Source organism: Jaculus jaculus, chromosome 7, assembly GCF_020740685.1.
Source record: "Jaculus jaculus isolate mJacJac1 chromosome 7, mJacJac1.mat.Y.cur, whole genome shotgun sequence".
Classification (NCBI taxonomy): Eukaryota; Metazoa; Chordata; class Mammalia; order Rodentia; family Dipodidae; genus Jaculus; species Jaculus jaculus.
In genome coordinates, this window is record NC_059108.1 from 38454119 (window position 1) to 38472917 (window position 18799).

At 48.9% G+C, this 18799-nt stretch overlaps 1 protein-coding gene across 1 annotated transcript in view; it reads right to left on the minus strand.

Annotated features, from left to right (window-relative positions):
• The window catches only part of Foxo3 (forkhead box O3), a 119154-nt gene extending 102288 nt beyond the window's left edge, over positions 1–16866 (minus strand). Inside the window, exon 1 of the mRNA XM_004660615.2 lies at positions 16204–16866. Coding sequence (XP_004660672.1) covers positions 16204–16833 — 630 coding nt within the window. The 5' untranslated portion in view covers positions 16834–16866. The remainder of the gene's footprint in view (positions 1–16203) is intronic.
• Between the last annotated feature and the right edge of the window lie 1933 nt (positions 16867–18799).

Genomic DNA, 18799 nt, shown 5'->3' on the forward strand with positions numbered 1-18799 from the left:
GAGTTACTGGCAGTTAGTGGTTGCAGGGAAGTGTGGGGGGGATGGCAGGAGAGGGTGAAGACAGTTTCTTCAGTGGTAGACACTGTTAAGTTGCATGTACTTTGGTTAATAACGCCCATCCAGCGTGGAAGCAAGCAGCCCTAGTTAAACATAGTGGGTCATGCATTCACGCGGGCAAGTGCACGCGCACGCACGCACACGCGCACACACACACACACACACACGCACGCGCGCACACACACGAGATATCAAAGTGAAAGAGACATTACTTGGGCAGAAGAAGGGGATTAGTGGGAGGGAAGAGGAGGGGCAGGGAGATAACAGAAAGTAATGGGAGTGTGATTATGATCAAAATACATTCTATACATGTAAAAATAATTCATGCAGATCTAAATACATAATTATCAGACATAAGAAAAGAACACCCAGTAGGTAAAGCTTGGCTAGATGACTGGCTTTGGAGTTTATCATCCCACTTCTATCACTTCTCAGTTCCCTTACCTAATCTGTACCTCAGTTTCCTCTTGTGGAAAAGAACAGCAATAACACCCCTAACAGCACCTGACACACTACTAGTACGTGTTCAGTTAACAGTCCTCTGAGTTACAGCCATGAAAATGATTAATGAAGGCTGTGACTGCATATGTTCCACCAATGCAGACTGCAGATGTGCAAGAGTTTCGCCCCTGTTCTGAGTGGGGGCAGATAAAAGCTTTCCAACTTCACCTATAACTCCCTGCCTTCCGCAGCATGTACAAGTGCAGGGACCTTCTCTCGAAGCCTCCCAGAGTATCTCCATGAGGTTTAAACAGATATGCCCCTTCATTACCATCTTCATACAGGCCATAGGAGCCAAGGTCTCAGGTCCCACTGGCTGGGGATCAAGACATCCAGAATACTGCCAGGCAGGCTTTTTTTGTATGACCCTAAGTCTTTCTGAGACACCTTACTTCTCAGTAGCCCAGTTGATATGCCAGACCCTTTCAAAATCCACTGCCTTTTCCTTGCTCCCCCACACAGCCCTCCTTGTTCAATGTTCACAACACACACAAGTAGAGGTTTGCCGTCTCCTCTGTGAGCAGCAGCAGCTTTGGAGAGCACCCACCTCCCACCAACTACGTCCAGCAGACTTCTGATCTCGCGCCTTCTGCAGTCCAATGTGACTGCTGCCAGCCGTGTTCAGAACTCATCACCCTCAGACTCTCAAACTCTGGCCCCCGACAGAACTGTCTCCATGCGCCTGTCCCTTCTGGGTGGACTTTCTGCTAGTGGTCCAGCACCTAAATTCACCTTTTCTTGCCAGAAGCCCTTGCCACTCAGAACCCTGCCCTGTCCAAGCTCAGAGCTCAAAGGCCCTATCATCATGGCTATGCTTCGTAACCATCGTGGAGAAGATAACGCTACTCACAGCAGAAGAATTTGTAATCCAAACTAATAGGCATGCCCCCACAACCCCAATGTGTGAGACAGAAGTGTGTTTGTGAATGTCAGGCAACGTTGTGAGGCAGCTGCTAAGAGGTCCTGAAATGAACTTCTAGTCCTGGCCAACCCCCTGTTCCTTCACTATTTATATTCCAAAAGTCCTCAGCTCTGTCTGATATGGCTCATCGTGAGGCCCTGCTTAGTGGACTACAGAACCTAGAGAGCCCGGCAAGCAGCAGTACTCATCCAGCCCTGGCTGCTCCTGGTGCTGAGAGAGGCCAGGCGCCCGTTAGGATCCCGAGCCAAGATGGATGTCACCTGGTTCTACCATCTCGGCCCTGGCCTCATCACCACAGCTGCACCACTCTCCCCTCTCCCTGATTACACCCAGCACATTTTAATCTTATCTTTCTCTCACATGTCCCGTGTCCGTCTGGGGATGAGTCAGTGTGGCTACTCCCTGTCTGATGCTGGTCCTAAAACTAGGGACCAAAGACCAAAAAGCCATCAGGAGGGATGAGACCATTAAACCACCAGAATCCACCTGAACACAAGCCCTCGGAACATAGTATACCCACTAGAATGAACAGTGGTTTCCTTTGTACACCTGAGTGGATCCTTTGTTCCTGCAATAGTCAGACTAGATGGTTTGAGGCCCTCGCCTTGTGCAGAAGGCTACAGGGCAACAGGGCCTGGGAAGAAGTACAGATCCTCACGGCTGTGCAATGCTGCAGCAGGTCCCCCAGAACAACGTCAGCTCACGTCTCCCGATGTCGGCATCCAGAGGCCGGGCGGATGGGAATTCTCACTCCAACTTCGTCCCCACAAGAATTCCACCCGTGAGCAAAGGCCTTTAAATGACTTGTTCTGAAACACCAGCCTGCAGTGGCTCGCCTGGAGGGCTTACTGGAGCACAGGCTGCCAGGTCAAGTTGCTGATTGAGTACGTTACGTGGGCCTGATAGTCTGCATTCCCAGATGGTGGTGTTGGTGCTGCTAGTCCGGGAACCAAACTATGAGAAATACTAGCTTAACACATCAGAATATGGTGGAACCCGCTAGCATACCACAGTAGGTTACCCAAAAGCACGTTAAGTTTATATGTCTCAGTTTTCTACTTTTATGTAGTCTTGAAATAGTACCATCTCTTGTACAAGTTCCTGCAAACTTCAAATTAAGCTAACTAAGCTCCAATGGAGACTAGAAAAACAAGCAGGAGTTGGAGACTTTATATAAACCACATGCAATTATTCAAAAGAAAGGAGGGGGAGGAGATCCTCTTTAAATATAGCTTGTTACGGGGGGGAGGGGGGCTGGAGAGATGGCTTAATGGTTAAGGCGCTTGCCTGTGAAGCCAAAGGACCTAGGTTCAATTCCCCAAGACCCACAAAGGGTGCATGTGTCTGGAGTGAGTTTGTAGTGGCTGGAAGCCCTGGTGTGCCCATTCTCACTGTCTTCCTTCTTTCTCTGCTTGCAGATAAATACATTAAATAAATTTAAAAAAAAAAAAAAAGAAATACAGCTTGTTACAGAATGCCAGGCACACTCTTAGATCCTCACTCCATGACACGTCTGTTCTTCCACAGCTTCCAGGGGCAAACTCTCTACCCTTGTAACCGGCCCATGGAACAGGGTAATCTGGGTCCAAAAGTCAGTACTGAAATAGTCCATAAAGTCTCTTATCGCTCTAAGAGTACACATTATAACCACCTGAAAAGTTCAAAATCTACAGCTGTCCCAGCCCCACACCTAGGGATTCTGACTTAACTGCTTTAGGATGGAACCTGGCCAATGGTGTTTCAAGGCTCAAAGAGTGATTCTAAAACATGGCCAAGGTGTGACCTGATTTGCCAAAACCTTGGTAACAAGTCCAAAGAACCCCTTCTATTTAAAAAAAAAAAAAAAAAGACTACTTGGGCTGGAGAGATGGCTCAGTGGTTAAAAGTGCTTACATGCAAAGTCTGATGGCCTGGGTTCAATCCCCGCAATACAAACATATAAAGCCAGATGCACAAAGTGGTGCATGTGCACCCAATGTGTGTGTGTGTCTATCTGTCTGTCTCCCTCCCCTCAAATAAATACTTAAAATAAATAAATAAGAATTCAAAATTCAAGAGGTGTGTTTTTTTCAGAGCTAATAACCAGAAACTGAAGGCAAAGAACTTGAACTCTTCGTAAGTTCTCTAAAGGCTTAACCTTGAAATCGTGTGCCAGAAAGACAACAAAATTTCTCCCCCAGCACAACTGTGTTTACTAAAGAGGGAAAAGGAAGATTGAAAGAGTAACTTGTAGAGCACTTGGTAGTTGAAACTATCATCCGTCAACTATTCTGACAAAGGGGCTTTGAAAACTGTACGATCATGTGACGCAAATGATAAAACCAAGATATTTCTTCTAGACCAGCACAGATGCATGAAAGAACAAACAGGGGAAAAAATGTAAGCTTTAGAGCTGGGCATGGTAGGAGGGTTATTGTGAGTTCGAGGCCACCCTGAGACCACATAGTGAATTTCAGGTCAGCTTGAGCTAGAATGAGACCCCACCTTAAAAAAAAAAAAAAAAGATAAGCTTTATAATTCTGCTTTAAGGCCTAAAACAAACTGATCAGAATAAGGGCCTGGGAGTCAATGCAAAGAGCCACGACTTGTGAGGCAACTACCAACCTGTCAAGTGAAGTTATCCTGGAAACCCAGAGAGAAAATTCCAGGTATAGCTGGGTGCCATAGCCCATACTTGTAATATGGGCACTTGGGAGGCTGATGCTGGAGGACTGCTGCAAGTTCAAGGCTAACATGAGCTACACAGTGATTTCCAATCCAGCCAGGGCTAGAGAGAGGGAGAGAGACCCTGTATCAGAAACACAAAAACTGGGCTGGAAAGATGGCTCAGCGGTTAAGGTGCATGCCAACAAAGCTGAGGAACCCAGGTTCGATTCTCCAGGACCCGCGTAAGCCAGACGCACAGGGTGATGCATGAGTCTGGAGTTCATCTGCAGTGGCTAAAGGCCCTGGCACGCCCACTTTCCCTCCCCATCCCCACTGCCTCTCTCTCTCTCAAATAAATATATAAAAATTTTCTAAATTAAAAAATACTACAGGGCTGGAGAGATGGCTTAGCGGTTAAGCGCTTGCCTGTGAAGCCTAAGGACCCCGGTTCGAGGCTCGATTCCCCAGGACCCACGTTAGCCAGATGCACAAGGGGGAGCACGCATCTGGAGTTCATTTGCAGTGGTGGAAGCCCTGGCGCGCCCATTCCCTTTCTATCTGTCTCTTTGTCTCCCTCTCTCTCTGTCGCTCTCAAATAAAGAAATAAAAATGACAAAAAATATTTTAAAAAAATATTACAAAAACAAAACAAAAAAGTTCCAAGTAAATTTCCAATGCATAGAGAGCTAAAACAGACCAATCAATTGACATTTTAAACACTGGCCTAGAGAACATAGAGATGGATAGTATATCTCTAAAACAAAGGGCTGGAGAGATGGCTTAGTGGTTAAGACACTTGCCTACAAAGCCTAATATCCCAGGTTCAAGCCCCCAGTACCCATGTAAGATAGATGCACAAAGTGGCACATGCTTCTGGAGTTCATTTACAGTGACTAAAGGTCCTGGCACACCCATTCTCTATCTGCCACCCCCCCCCCACTCTCTCTCTTCTTTGAAATAAAAATATAAATAAAAATGTTTAAAATGAGAATCATATGACCTGATAAAAAATTAACTTGTTAATAACTCTATAACCATTTTAGAAGATGGCAGTTTTCACAAATGCAGGACACCCTTTTGGATTTAACACATGGAACCTCACTTTCTCAGAAGGGTGGCCCACAAGTTAGCTGGAAGCAGTCTCTGATTTTATGAGACTATGGAGATAAACTGCTCCCCTCCGGCTGAAAGAAGTCAAGTACCAAATTTCGCCTTAACAACTGACATGAAAGTTAAGTGTGATAAAGCCTAAAATGCAGCCGAAATCACAGGACCTTTGGTAGAAAATAAGGATCTTTCTTGGAAAGGGAGGAGACTAAAAGGACTGATTTAGATAATTCAGTTCAGCAGAGGACAGAAGGCTGTAAACTTACCTGTACTGGACAGGGTTGAAGATAGAAGCCCTGATCTAGGACACTAATTTCAAGAAACAGTATACCAGCTCACCTAGGAAGTTATCTACATGGAGCTTAAGAGCCCAAGTGTGCTAAAGCCAGCACACAGAACAGTATCTGCTGAGAGACAGCTTCCAGGTGACCAGGCCCGTGACACATCCATTAGTCAATTCCAGGCTTGCTTCTCGGGGTCACATAAATGATGCACCTAGTCTAATGGTTCACTATTCTTTCTAAAGAAATCTACACTAGTGCTAGAACTCAGAGCATCGAATTTTATTTAAAAATTATCTTGCTTAAAACTGTGTTAGTCTGTGGGCTAATATTTATTTACATTATAGGTATGCAGCAAACTACTACTGACACAGGACTATACTGGGAAAGAACCAACAAGCAGAGACGTGTTCCTTCCCATACTACCAAGTGAGCAGACTATGGGGAAAGAGGGAATAAAGAGACAAGAGAAGGGAGGGAGAGGAGGGAAGGAAGGAGTGGGGAGAACCCAACACAGACTCAGGTGGAAAAGTAAGAAGGGTGAGATTAACAAATCCTTGACTTGAAAATGAATGCTGGCTAGCCATACAAACTACAAAGGCAAAAACACTGGTAGACCTGAAGCAACAATTTTTAAATAAGGTGGGCTTTTTTTTTAAGTGGGTGGTAGGGTTAATATATCTGGGCGGGGGGGGGGGGGGAAACATGCCTATAATCCCAATACTCAGGAAGCTGAGCCAGCAGGACTGCAAGCTCCAGGCCAGCCTGGTCAACATAATAGAACCCTGTCCCAAAAAATAATCATAATTTTAAAAGCTCAAGTGGAGAGTTCTAGGAAAAGTTATACTTTGTAAAATTGTTATAGCAGGGGAAAAAATTAAACCAAAGTCAATATTAAGTAAATAAATATTAAGGATAGGAAAAAAGGAGAGGAAAGCAATCAAGAGGCTTTAAACATCATTCAGCCCAAGCTTGCTGTGAAATATGAAACTAAGGCAATTATCTGGATAATTTATAACTCATTTTAAAATCAATTATTAGAACACATCAGGAAAAAAAAAAAGCAGTTTTGAGATTTGAATGATCCAAATTAATGCCTTAACTGTGTACATGACTTTCCCCCCAATGCTGGAGATGGAACCCAAAGCAACATCTATCACTGATACGCCCCAGCCTCTCAATTTGATCATTAGTACCAACTTTCCAAGGACACAATTCAACAAGCACTACTGGATGTAATTTTATGCCCTGTTTAGATGTCAGGTTTATACCTAGAATGGTACCTTCTTTTAAAAGGTCATCATTGGCACCGTCATCTACCATCTGAGCCCATCCCCTCCCATCCTTGACCCCACCCTGTCCGCATGCTGGCTGACGAGTTATCGGGCAGAACCGTCCAGCACGCTCCCGTTATCTCAGGGCTTCAGTCTACGCTCTGGACGCGCTCCAAAGACGACTAACCTATCTTCACTACAAGAGCCAGAGTTCGGACGTTTTCTTCCAACACACACAGAAAGAACACAGAATACCTAGCATGCTGCTAGCTACTCAACTTCTATTCTACGAGTACACAGCTAATGCCTCCCTGAGGCTGCTCCAGACCACCTCACATTTAGTTTTACCTTGAAGACAAAAGCAGTGGGCTCTTCAGCAGAGACAAACACTGGCCTGGCTGGCAATGTGCATTACGCAACATCTCCCGTCTCAGTCTTGGCAGCCTGCCTGTGAGGCCGCTAATAACTGCGCTGCAGAGAGTCAACCACCTCAGAAAAGTATGTTTAATACCTTTAATTATGAAATCTGACTTAGCAGCCAAACTTCTGCCAAGAACTTGTAAATGTGTTTTTGTCCTGGATTTCTTGGGGCCACCGCCTCCATTCATCTCCCTGCTGGAAGACAACGGAAGGATAAATGTCCTGCTGTCCCAAGGCAGAAGTTTCTCAGCCATAAGAGCCCAACTCAAACGATTTCTACACATTATACATCGCTCTATCATTTGTAAATAGTACACCCTGTATCCGGCCCATCATCAACCATGACAGGCACACAAGGCTGCAACCAATCAGAAACGAGAACCCCCAAAGCAACAGATGTCAATTCAAGTCATGCAAGACACCACTCCTCGCCTACTACTGGCTGAGGCATGGACTGATTCCTAGAGGTCACTGGCCCACACAGGCATTCAGGGAAAGACCTAACCCTGGCCCACCTTCACCCCCCACCACATACTCTGCAGGATTAAAGTGAGGATTAGTGGTAACTCGAACGCAGCACCTAGCAGGAACTTTCTAAAACGCCACCACTTCATTGTTCATTACTGCATCCCACCCACACTCCAGGATGTAGTAACAGAAGGAATGCCAGACCAGGGTTTGAATTTCTAGCCAGTCATGTTCACCTCTGAACCATTTCCTTGTTTTGAATTTTACCTAGCTTATAAGATCAAGTGTGAAAAACATAGCTGAACACCTGGCACATAGTACGTGCTTAATAAATCACGGCTGCTGTTGTCGATATTATTATAATTATTGCTAACTCGATCTGAGAAGGTCTTGGGTAGGCTCATCATTTTATTATAAAAAAACAAGCCGAGCCAGGCGTGGTAGCGCATACGTTTAACTCAAATCCCAGCACTTGGGAGACAGAGGTAGAAGGATCATTGTGAGTTTGAGGCCACCCTGAGACTACATATTGAATTCCAGGTCAGCCTGGGTAGAGCAAGACCCTACATTAAAAACTGAATAAATAAATAAATAAATAAAACCATGTTTCCTACATAATCTCAAAGTATCACTTTGCAATCTTGAGGACAGACACAATTCTGATTCTTAAACATGTATGAATATTTCAAGCCCAACGCCTACCAGGAACCTAGAAAGCACCTGCTGATTCCTGTAGGAGGACAGCCAGTCTCTGTTTCACCTGGCCAGCTGTTTTGGATAAGTGTAAGTATAAACACACACAGAGGGAGGTGAGCCCGAAGTCTCCACTGCAGGGGACTTTAAAAGCTTTAAATAGGCACAGAACAAACTAAGACAAAACCTGAGACTTTGCCACCATCACCAGTAGCAATAAATAGGACATCCCTCCTGTTAGGTCCAGAGAAAGAAAACTTTTCTCCAAAACTGTGCTGTCCCTGAGGACCCTCCCCACAAAAAGGGTCTACTTTACATGACTATTCTGCAAAAAAGCCCTCCACCACCAGACCTCATAGTGGCCTTCCCTGGATCTCCTTGTGTCTGTCCTCTTTCTTCCTTTCAGGGCACAGGCACTGGATTGGGTAGTCTCTCTAATGGAGTATGACCACATCATAATTTAACTAACTGCATCCAGCAAGGCTCCATTTCCATGTAAGATCACATTCTGAGGTTCCAAGTGGATGTGAAGTTTGGAGAGACATCAATCTACAACAACTGCCAAATCAAAATAAACTACCACCACAAAAAGAGAGAGGGGGCAAAACAAAGAGAAATGACCAATTATAGCACTGTAGAATTACAGAACTTTCAAAGTCTTCGGAGACCAAGGTTTTAGTTTTTAAAAGCTACCCGAGGTTTTATTCTCCATCCCCAAATTATGCTTTTCTAATGATGACAATTAGTCTACAAGTAAGCACTAGACACTAAGAGTTATTTGTGTGATGTGCATAGTGGATGTATGTGTGTGCGCACACATGTGCACGCTCTGCACAAAGAGGTACAGTGGCCCAAGTGGAATGTCAGGTGTCCTCCGTCACTCTTTATTTTCTTGAGCTGGAGTCTCTCACTGAAGCTGCAGCTGCCATTTTCTGTTAGTCTGACCGGTTAACCACACAATTCTCCAGCCTGTGGCCTCCTCAGGGCTGAGGCTATAGACGGACGTGGCCATGCCCTGCTTTTTTTGTGGGTGTTCTGGATCAAGCTCAGGTCCTTGTGCTGTGCAGCAAGCATTCTTACCTGCTGAGTCTCCTCTCCAAACCCTAGGATTCTTTTCTGAATGAAGGTATTTTAGCTCTGGAGAAAAAAATACTTGAGATCAGCTTCAAGACTTGGGTACTCCCTCTGCTGGCTCTGACTTTAAAGAAATTTTCAATGGCTTTAGGAACTGAATTTCCATGTTACTAGAATTTCCATGTTACTAGACATTTAAAACAAGGAGAAATTATGGTACTGATTCACCTCTTATACACACAGAAATAGAAAGTGAGAAACTGGAGGGGAGAGACACAAAGAAATAATAAACCCCAAAACATGCACTAGAAACTGCCAATTGTTATCTCTGAAGATTTTATTACAGGTTCATATCCGAAGAAAGCCAATGCCCATGTCACTGGTTTGGGGGAGAAATCACTTCCTGCTTTGTCTTTGTCCCCTACAAATGTGTCATATTCCCTGTTTTGTGTTCACCTCTTCACTGCAGGTGTTCGGCACCTCTGGACCCCCAGCCGTTAGAGGCCCCTAGAAGATAACCGAGTTTCTTCACCATAGGCAGTGACCCAAGCACAGACCTGCTGGAAGGACCACAGCCAATCAGAGAAGTTAAGTCTTTCACTTCGCAATGTTACCTCCTCATGGTCACTGGGACACTAGCGGAGTGGGCGGGTGCGGGGGGGGGGGGGGGGGATGTCTCCTGATGAGAAGTGGAGCATGTGCGTTCTAGAGCCACCTGCAGCCTGGCTTGCCACACTCTCTAGTCGCCCATCTACATCCCACCGGGATCCATCCAGAGACATGCATCCGCCATGGCCCCTGACACGTGCTTCTTTTTCCTATGAGGGAAACTGAGACACTGGGAAATCAAACGGCCTGTCCACGAACAAAACGGTTAAAGATACTGAGGTTATCTGACAGTGATGGAATCAGAACTGAGGCCTCTTATCAGAGACATGGGCCTGATCATGTTTTCAGAAAACTCCTAACTTAGAAAAGCTCCAGGTTGGCTCCAAAATGGTTTGTATACAGAATGACGATAATATCCTCTTCCTTCATAGGTGACGGATTTCACAACTATGGATATAAAACATCAAGTACATCTGCCCCCAAATGGTGAACATTACAAACAATGTCATGTTACTTAACAGCTTTGCTCCTCTAACTTTCAGGTGATTCTTCAGTGACTGTCCAGGCAGGGTGTATTGCTCCTGCATGAAGTGGGGTTCATGGGTAAATCTGATTTCATCTTTCTCTTAATCAAATGTCATCCCACCACGTTTCCTTCTATTTCTGGTGTTTAGTAAAGCTGCACTTGAGACGTTTCCAGGGACTTTGAGATGAATGGAAATGAGACACTGTAAGAAATACCAGTTGCACCACATTATGTCAACATCAGTGCTAGGAGGACTATGGTTCCTAACACCTTTGTATCTGCACATGACATTGGCTCATCCCTGAGTCACAGTATCTCCTTTCAGAACAAAGCCATCTTCATGTGCTGAGGGCACAGGTAGTTTCAAGTATCAGAAACACTTAGTCATCCGATTCTAACACTGAGCGACATACAAGAGTCCTAGGAAGATATAAAGAGCCAGACGAGAGTCATGACACGCGATGAGAAGACATTTCAGCAAGGTATGCTAAGAGAGTCAGTAGAGAATGCAAGAGAGAGAGAGAGACAGGGTAGGGAGGAGAAACACCACCACTTCAGTGCGCATCAGCCTACAGGAGGGGAGAAGGAGAGCAAATGAAGTAAGAGCTTGCAGAACCGGAGGTGAACAGCTGTAAAACCTCAATGGCTAGCAGCAGATGTTATACAATGGAGGTGCACTGGGCTCAGCAAGCACACTTGGCTGCACTTTGGCTAGCCCCAAGTCCCCGGCCTGCGACCCACACGCTCCTTGCCTACGGCCTCACCTGCAGAACGCAGCAGGAAGACAAGCTTTCACGACTCAAAACTCTGAGCTCTGAATTTCGGCAAGGAGCACTGCAGATGAGTCAGCTGCATGACGGTCCCTCCACTCCCCCTCGGAGGGAAGCCACTCCTGTAGCAGACTGCAGATGACAGAACTGGAGGTCACACATCTGGGCAGGGCCACAAGCAGGCTTTAACTTGGGCGGACGCTGGAAAATCTAAGCTTCTCCCAAACAGACTAGCCAAAGGTCCCATGTTCCAGAGGCCTTACCTCTACGCAAAAGGCTGAAAGTCAGCTAGCCCCAAGCTATTGCCCAATGTCACCTTTGCCATTTGCAAGTGACTTCTGGGCAGAGAGAGGTAGGGCACTTCAGAAAGCATAAGTGCAGATGTAGAAAAGGCAAAGAGGGGACTTTAACAACGTGCTCACAAAGTACAGCTGTGCACGTTAACGGACAGTGTCTCCTCTAGATGCAAGACAAGGGAAGAAAAAGGAAATTAAGAACAGGACCAAGTTGGGTAGGTAGTGAAACAATAAATCCCACCTTCTCTGTAGCCTCAGCAATCTGGAATCAGAAGCAATGGGGATGGTTAAGTGGCGCTCTCTCCAAACGCACAGGCTGAACACTCTTAGCTCTGCATTCTCTTCCCAAATTTTGGGTGGATGAAGGTCTGCTAGGTTTTTTTTCTAGTCTACAAAGGTAACTTTTTAGTAGACAAGCCCTCTTGATTAATTTTCCAAATAAAAATGCCTGGTAGGTTTTAAGTACAAGTCACAGAGTACTAAAGTGTATCTTCAAGATGTTCTTCTATGACATCACTTTCCTAAAATAGAACCCTCCCAAAATTGCCTAAAAATAAGCCTGGTATAGTTTCGTTTTGTTTCATTTTCTCCAGGGGAGATAAACACATAAAAACATAAACTTGGCTTTCTTTATGAAGTCTCTCTGCTATATGGGGCTCAAAGAGCAAAGTTTAAAAGGTCCAATTTCTTCATGTCACCGTCAATGACAACAGCTTTGAAAAAGAGGGAAAGCAGCCCCCCATGCATGGCCACAGTGGAAAGAGGAAGTACATTAGTTGAGAATCACTGACAAGAGACCACACTGCCAAAGGAAATTACAAAACAACATCTTGGCAACACGGGCCAAGCAGAAGACAGATAAGACACACACACACACACACACACACACACACACACACACACACACACACGACCAGAGCTGGCCTTCTGGGGAGTAGCTCTGAGAGGTGACAGAGGTCAAAAGGATCAGCTGAAACTTTCTGAAACGTGTACAGAGGAGCTGGAGGCAGTCATTTAAGACCAAGTACCAGGCGGCCATGAGTGGCAGCAGCACCAGGGGTTGGCCCTCATCCTTGCCCTTGGAACAGCTACAGGAGCGCTCTCACCTGAACAAAGGCTCAGGTGTGGACCTGGCCTCTGGGGTAACAGCAGAGGGGTCCACACATCCCTAGGAAACCCATGGATGTCCGAAGATTCTGCCCTGAACCACCGGAAGTTAAGTGGGGAGGTTCCAAGTAAGTCCTAGAGCCCTTAGAAGTCTTCCCAAGACAAGGGGAAACTGAGAGAACTCAGGAGTTCAACTACGGGTGCACTGCAGGTAAACTGACTCTGAGCTAAAGGAAATGTAACCTTTTCCCCTCAAAACCACATCGGATTATCCATCTCTACGCTTGAGAGATAGCCATCATCCTTCTTGCTCCCTGGAACAGTGTGCTTCCTCTTCGTTAAATGCTATCTTTCTGACCACTTGTGCCACTTCATACTTCCCAGGCAAGCACACAAGGGCACAGCTACCCAAACATGACACACTGGCTTGGCTTCCATCCTTATATGTGTAAACCTGATGCTGAAATAATGGCCAAGGTGTTTTCAGACTGAGGGGCAAATGTGCTTTTCAGTGAAGCAAATGCTACATACTTAAGGTTCCCCATTATCTAGTAAATGGTTTCAAGAAAATAGTGTCAACAGGGATAAAGATTCTGGAGCTGCAGCCACCACTTATCTTCGTACTAACTAGCTGTGTAATCTTAGACAAGTCTCTAACTTCCGGAGGGGGGGTAAACTACATCAGCAAACGTCTCAGGATCCCCTGAGAAACCAAAACAGTAACAAAACAGCCAATGTTTTTAAATCACACAAGAATTCAATTAATTTAAGACTTTCTGGGTGCTGGTATTTTTCAAATGCTAAAAAACGACTGGTCTAGATTGCCATTTCCAAATCCTCTTTTCTGTCTTTCTAGGATCTTAGGGTAGTAACTCCAGTGATGCATTGGTTCAAAAAGCCAAAAAGAAGTGAGGCATAGACCTGCTTACCTGTCCTGTATGCGCATGTCTACAAATTGACCTCAGTTCTAGACATTCTTAGAAGCTAAAAGTCCTAAAGCCTAACTCAGAATGAGAGAGATGTGGATGGCATGCACACCGTGCTTCCAGAATGACTAGTCCTTGAGAGGAAGCAACGTGTTCACGTGGATACATGGAAGCAGGTCACAATCAGTGCCTGACCTCTCCCTTTTCCCCCTTCTCCCACCCCCACTACAACACACACACACACACAGCTGGCAATTAGTCATAATCAGAATATGAAACCAGCCTGTATCAAAGGGCCTTCTCCACTACCAAAGATATGGAAGATCCTGCATGACTGCATCTGTTGACCAAGGTCAGTTTACAAAAACCTCAACCAAATCATACCCCGTTTGTCTCCAAGGATTATTTGACATATGATACTCAAAAATGGAATTGGTGAAAAAAAAATTTTAAGTAAAAAAAAAAAACAATTATAAAATCTATGCCCTGAGTTTACACAGTAAGCCTTGAAATGTTCTATCTGTAATACTTAATAAGGTGTTAGCTGAAAAGGAATGAATGAGATACGACAGAAAAACCCATAAGGAAAAATTCTGTGATGTAAAACCACAAATGACTAGACCCCATATCTCCACTGCAAACCTTCAAGGTCTAAGAAAATATAGTTCAACCTCAATCTATGGCTACTCTGGAAGTAACATCACTTCCTGAAATCTTCAAAAAAATCAATAAACTGATATCTTATTAACACAAAAGTAAGAAATAATACTTGTGAAATTAAATTATATTTATAATCTTAAAAATCATAAGAAAGGAGAACTTTACCTTAAAAGCTAGGTGACTTTCACCTAGCAGATGCACTGTACCAAATTCTAACTTAATTTTAAATGTGAAAATTTTTTAAAATATTCCAGACCCCCAAATCCATTTACTCCAATTCTACACATTCAATTCTTCTAGGCTCTACTCAGACATTAACCCTTGCAATCCAATTGGAAAGCTGGCACTAAAAGCTACCACACTGACAATATTTTCAAACAGAACTCCTGTCCCTTCGGCAGGCAACCCTGACATCACACAAGTGGCATCCCTCTGGAAATAAATAAAATTAGGTCAAATATAAGATCTATGTTAGCAGTTGTATCATCTAAAATGAGGTAGATCTGAGGAATAATATCAAAGTTTTGTTTTGCTTTTAAACTATTTAAACTATGCCTAGTATCCAAACAAAGCAGGCACTTTGCAAAGAAAGCTCTGCTAAAACCAGATTAAAATGCTCCCTAAGTCCTTCAGCCTTTTCATACGAGCTCTTCTCTCCTGCTTCGCGTCTGTTCTCTAGAAAGATTCAGTTTATTTTGTACACCTAGGAAACTTGGAAACCAAAAAGACAGAGCTCCCTTGAAGATGACGGAAGAGAGAAGGAAGCAACTGCTGCTTTTGTTTTAAAAAGAAAAAAATTAAATTGCAGATAGAAACGACTGGTAAGTGACGTCTAACTCCAGGGAGGCAGGCTCTCCCCTGCATGGGTCTGCCATGCACGTCTTGGAGGAAGGGGCCAGGGCATAGATAGTGCAGTATATCAGGAGCCCAGCACCGAACGGAGTTAAATCTCTTTGGATGCCCAACTGCAGGAAGTCATTACATCATAAGTCTTTCCACACACCTCTCTCCCTACCACCAAGCCCTGTGCCCCAAGAGGCTGAAAAGGAACCAAGGAGTCTCCTCTGGTTCATGATGACCCAGCCCTGCTATCAATCTTGATAGGAGTGAAGCTCAGGTCTTGGTACCCCACACGTGACACCTGTCTCAGTACAGCCTAGGCCTCTGTGGGAACAGCAGGTGTAGCATGTGCATCATTCCAGACCCCAGAACATTCCAGAAGCTACTCCTGAGGGCAGACTTACTGGGGCAAAATTTCTGAGAAATAAAGAAAAGGAGGCCAGCTAGGGAATGAGTGGCAATAGTTGCTTCTTCTTATGGGATCAGTTTGCCTGTGGGAGTTAACGTGACCAGCACAAGGTGGATCCTGGGCTTCTCACTCGCCTAGCTTACATCATGTTCCAGCTCCGGACTCTAAACTACACAGCTAACCCCTCCTCTGGCACGGAGTCCCAAACACTCCCCCTATACGCCCCTCCACTCCACCCACAGTGTCCTCGCTGCACCCCACTACACGGAACTCTAGAGCAAAGTCGGCCGCGGACCTAATTCTCTATTGCTTTGGGGGGCAACCCAGCAGATGCACTCCTGTCCCTCAGTCCATCCATCCCTTGTCAGTGACCCTTGCCAACTCCCTCCTCACTCTGGTCCCGTCCAAGGTTTCTCTGGGACCCTCCAGCCCCCATTCTGAGGTCGTCCACAAGTATCCCTCCTACAGAGATGAAAAAGGACGCCCCTCGCCACAACCTCACAGCGGAGGTTCCCCACCCCCATGCCCATCCTCCGGGCACTGGACGATCCGCGTCGGTGCTGCGCAGGAGGCCTGGCAAGTCGGGCCGCCCCGGCCAGCACCAGGTGAGTACGCACCTTCCAGCCGGCAGAGCTGTTGCTGTCGCCCTTATCCTTGAAGTAGGGCACACAGCGTACCATCCACTCGTAGATCTGGGACAGGGTGAGCCGTTTGTCCGGGGAGCTCTCGATGGCGCGAGTGATCAGGTCAGCGTAAGACAGGTTCCCCCAGGCGTTCCGCCGCGAGGAGCATTTCCTCGGCTGCCCGGAGCCCCCAGCAGCCCCGGGTTGTGGCGCTGCCAGCGGCTGCTGAGGCTGCAAGGCCGTCGGTGTGCCTGCGCTCGACGCGCCCGCGGCGGCAGCTGCCCCGACGCCGAGGTCCTGCCCTCCCGGGGCCAGCAGCCGGGCCGAGCCCTCCAGGAGCAGTCCGGAGCCCAGCGGGCCGCTCCCGCCGCCGCCGCCGCCGCCGCCGATCGCCATGGCCGAGCTGGCTCTGCCGCCGCCGTCCTCGTCGTCTTCGTCGTCCTCCTCCTCGGGGATCATGGAATCGGCAGCGGTCTCCCCCGAGGGCTTGGCCGGGCTCGCCTGGAGCTCCGGCCTCTGCAGGGGCCAAGTACAGGAGCGCGGTCGGCTCTGAGGCTCAAACTCCGGGTCCAGCTCCACTTCGAGCGGAGAGAGCGGGGCCGGGGAGGCCGGTGCCTCTGCCATCTTCGCCGCCCGCCCGCCGGCCCCGCGGCTGGGGCTGCTCTCGCTAGCGCGCGCGTGCGGTCCTCTCGCGCCGCCGGGGCGGGGTGCGGCGGGGGAGGGACGGGGGCGCCGCCGCCGCCGCCGCCTAGAGAGAAGGAGAGTTGGTTATCCCAGGAGGGAGCTCGGTCCGCGGCGACTCCTCGCCAGCCGCCGCCTCTTCCTCCTCCTCCTCCTCCCTGGAACCAGCAGACCTGGGGACGTGCGTCCCGCGAACCTGGCGCCGCAGACGCCGCCCCCTGGTCAGGCCGCGGGGGAGACGCCGAGAGCAGAGCGAATCGACGGGCTGGCCCGGGGCAACCCCCTCCCCCGCCACCAGCTCTGCAGGTCTGCCCCCCCACACCCCAACACACTCACACACACCCCACGAACCCCGAGCTCGGGGCGGGGCGGGGCTGGGGAGGGGAGGGGCGGCCGCGCCTTTAAAGTGGGCAGCAGCCCCGAGTGCTGCAACCGAGCGGCGGGCGGACAGACGGACGAACGGAGGGAGGGAGAGAGGGCGTGCGTGCGTGCGTTTGTTTATGTTTCGCTCGGGCCCCGCTCAAGTCCCTCCCGCGGCAGCGCCACCACCGAAGTCGGTGGCGTCTGGGGCTCTTCTCCCCTCTTCCCAGGCGGTACCGCCTCCGCGCCCCCCTGGCCTGCTGCTCCCGCGCGTGGCCCGGGCCCTGGGATGGCGCGGGCAGCTCCCCAAGGACCAGGAGGGTGAACGGGGGCTGGGTGGGTGGAGGGGAGGAAGGGAGGGAGGGTCTGGGTGCTGACCGGCCACTTCCACCCAGAGAGAAGGGACTGGCGGGTGTGCGCTAGGGGTCGAGCCCCGCAGGGACGACCACTTCGGGGATCTGGGTGGTTTGTTTTCTCCTGGACGTGGTGCCTGCCCCTCCGCCCCCTTCCCGGTCAGGAACGCGGAGCAGGAAGCAAGTCGGAACGTCAAATCTTCCAACAGGTCGGGAAGCGCCAAGTCTCCGGGGCTGCCAGAAAACCCAGACCAGTACGTTCATCACCTCCTGGCTCCCGCTGCTGCCATCTTGACAGTCCCCCCCCCCCCTCCATACACACACACACCCCTTCCCTCCAGACCTTTAGAAACACTAGCGGGAGGGGAGCGGGGGAGCACACCGAGTCCACGGGGAGGGAAATGGGAAGCGCCTGGCCCAGCTCGGAAACAGATCCGGAGTCACGGGGGAAGGCGGCCGCCCCGGGCGCTGCACCGCTCCGGCGCCTACCTCGGTTCCTTCCCTTCAGGGACGAGGAGGGAGGACGCACGATCGCGCGTGGGCCCGGGCCACAGCGAGGAAGGGGCGCTCGGGCCGCCGCCGCAGCCCGCGCGAGGAACCGCCTGTCACTCTGCGCGCCGCCGCTGCCTTCCACATTCCTCCTCCTCCTCCTCCCTTGCACGAGCAGGGCGGCCGCCGCGGCGGCACAAAGTTATAGACACACGCAGGGAGCCTCAACCTAAGCTGACGGCGGGCGGGCGGGCGGATCCCCGCCCAGGGGGAGGGCTGGGGCGGGGGCCCGGGTGTGCTGCCGCCGCCGCCGCGGCTGTGCGTGCGTGTGTGAGGGCGCGTGTGCTCGCTCGCGCCTGCGCGGCCCGGCTCGGTGGGGCTTGCGGGCGTGGGTGGCGAGACTCGGCGGGCTCCGGCCGCTGTCCCCTCCTCTTCCTCTTTCCTCAAAAGCCACGGGTTCTTGGCGCTGGCCCGGGAGCAGGAGGGTGCGACCGAAGAGCTCGGATTCCCCGGACGCTCCCTGCAGCGCTGTAGCCTGACCTCCGCGACTCCCGGCCCGGGCGCCTGGCACCAACGGGTCCCCTTGGCCTGCGTGTCCGCCGGCCCTAGTATCCGGTTCCCCTTTAGAACCCGACACCAGGTAACACCTGAGAGAAGATGCTGACCGCAAGATAGTAAGGGTTACCTCGGCGTGGAAACACCCCCGC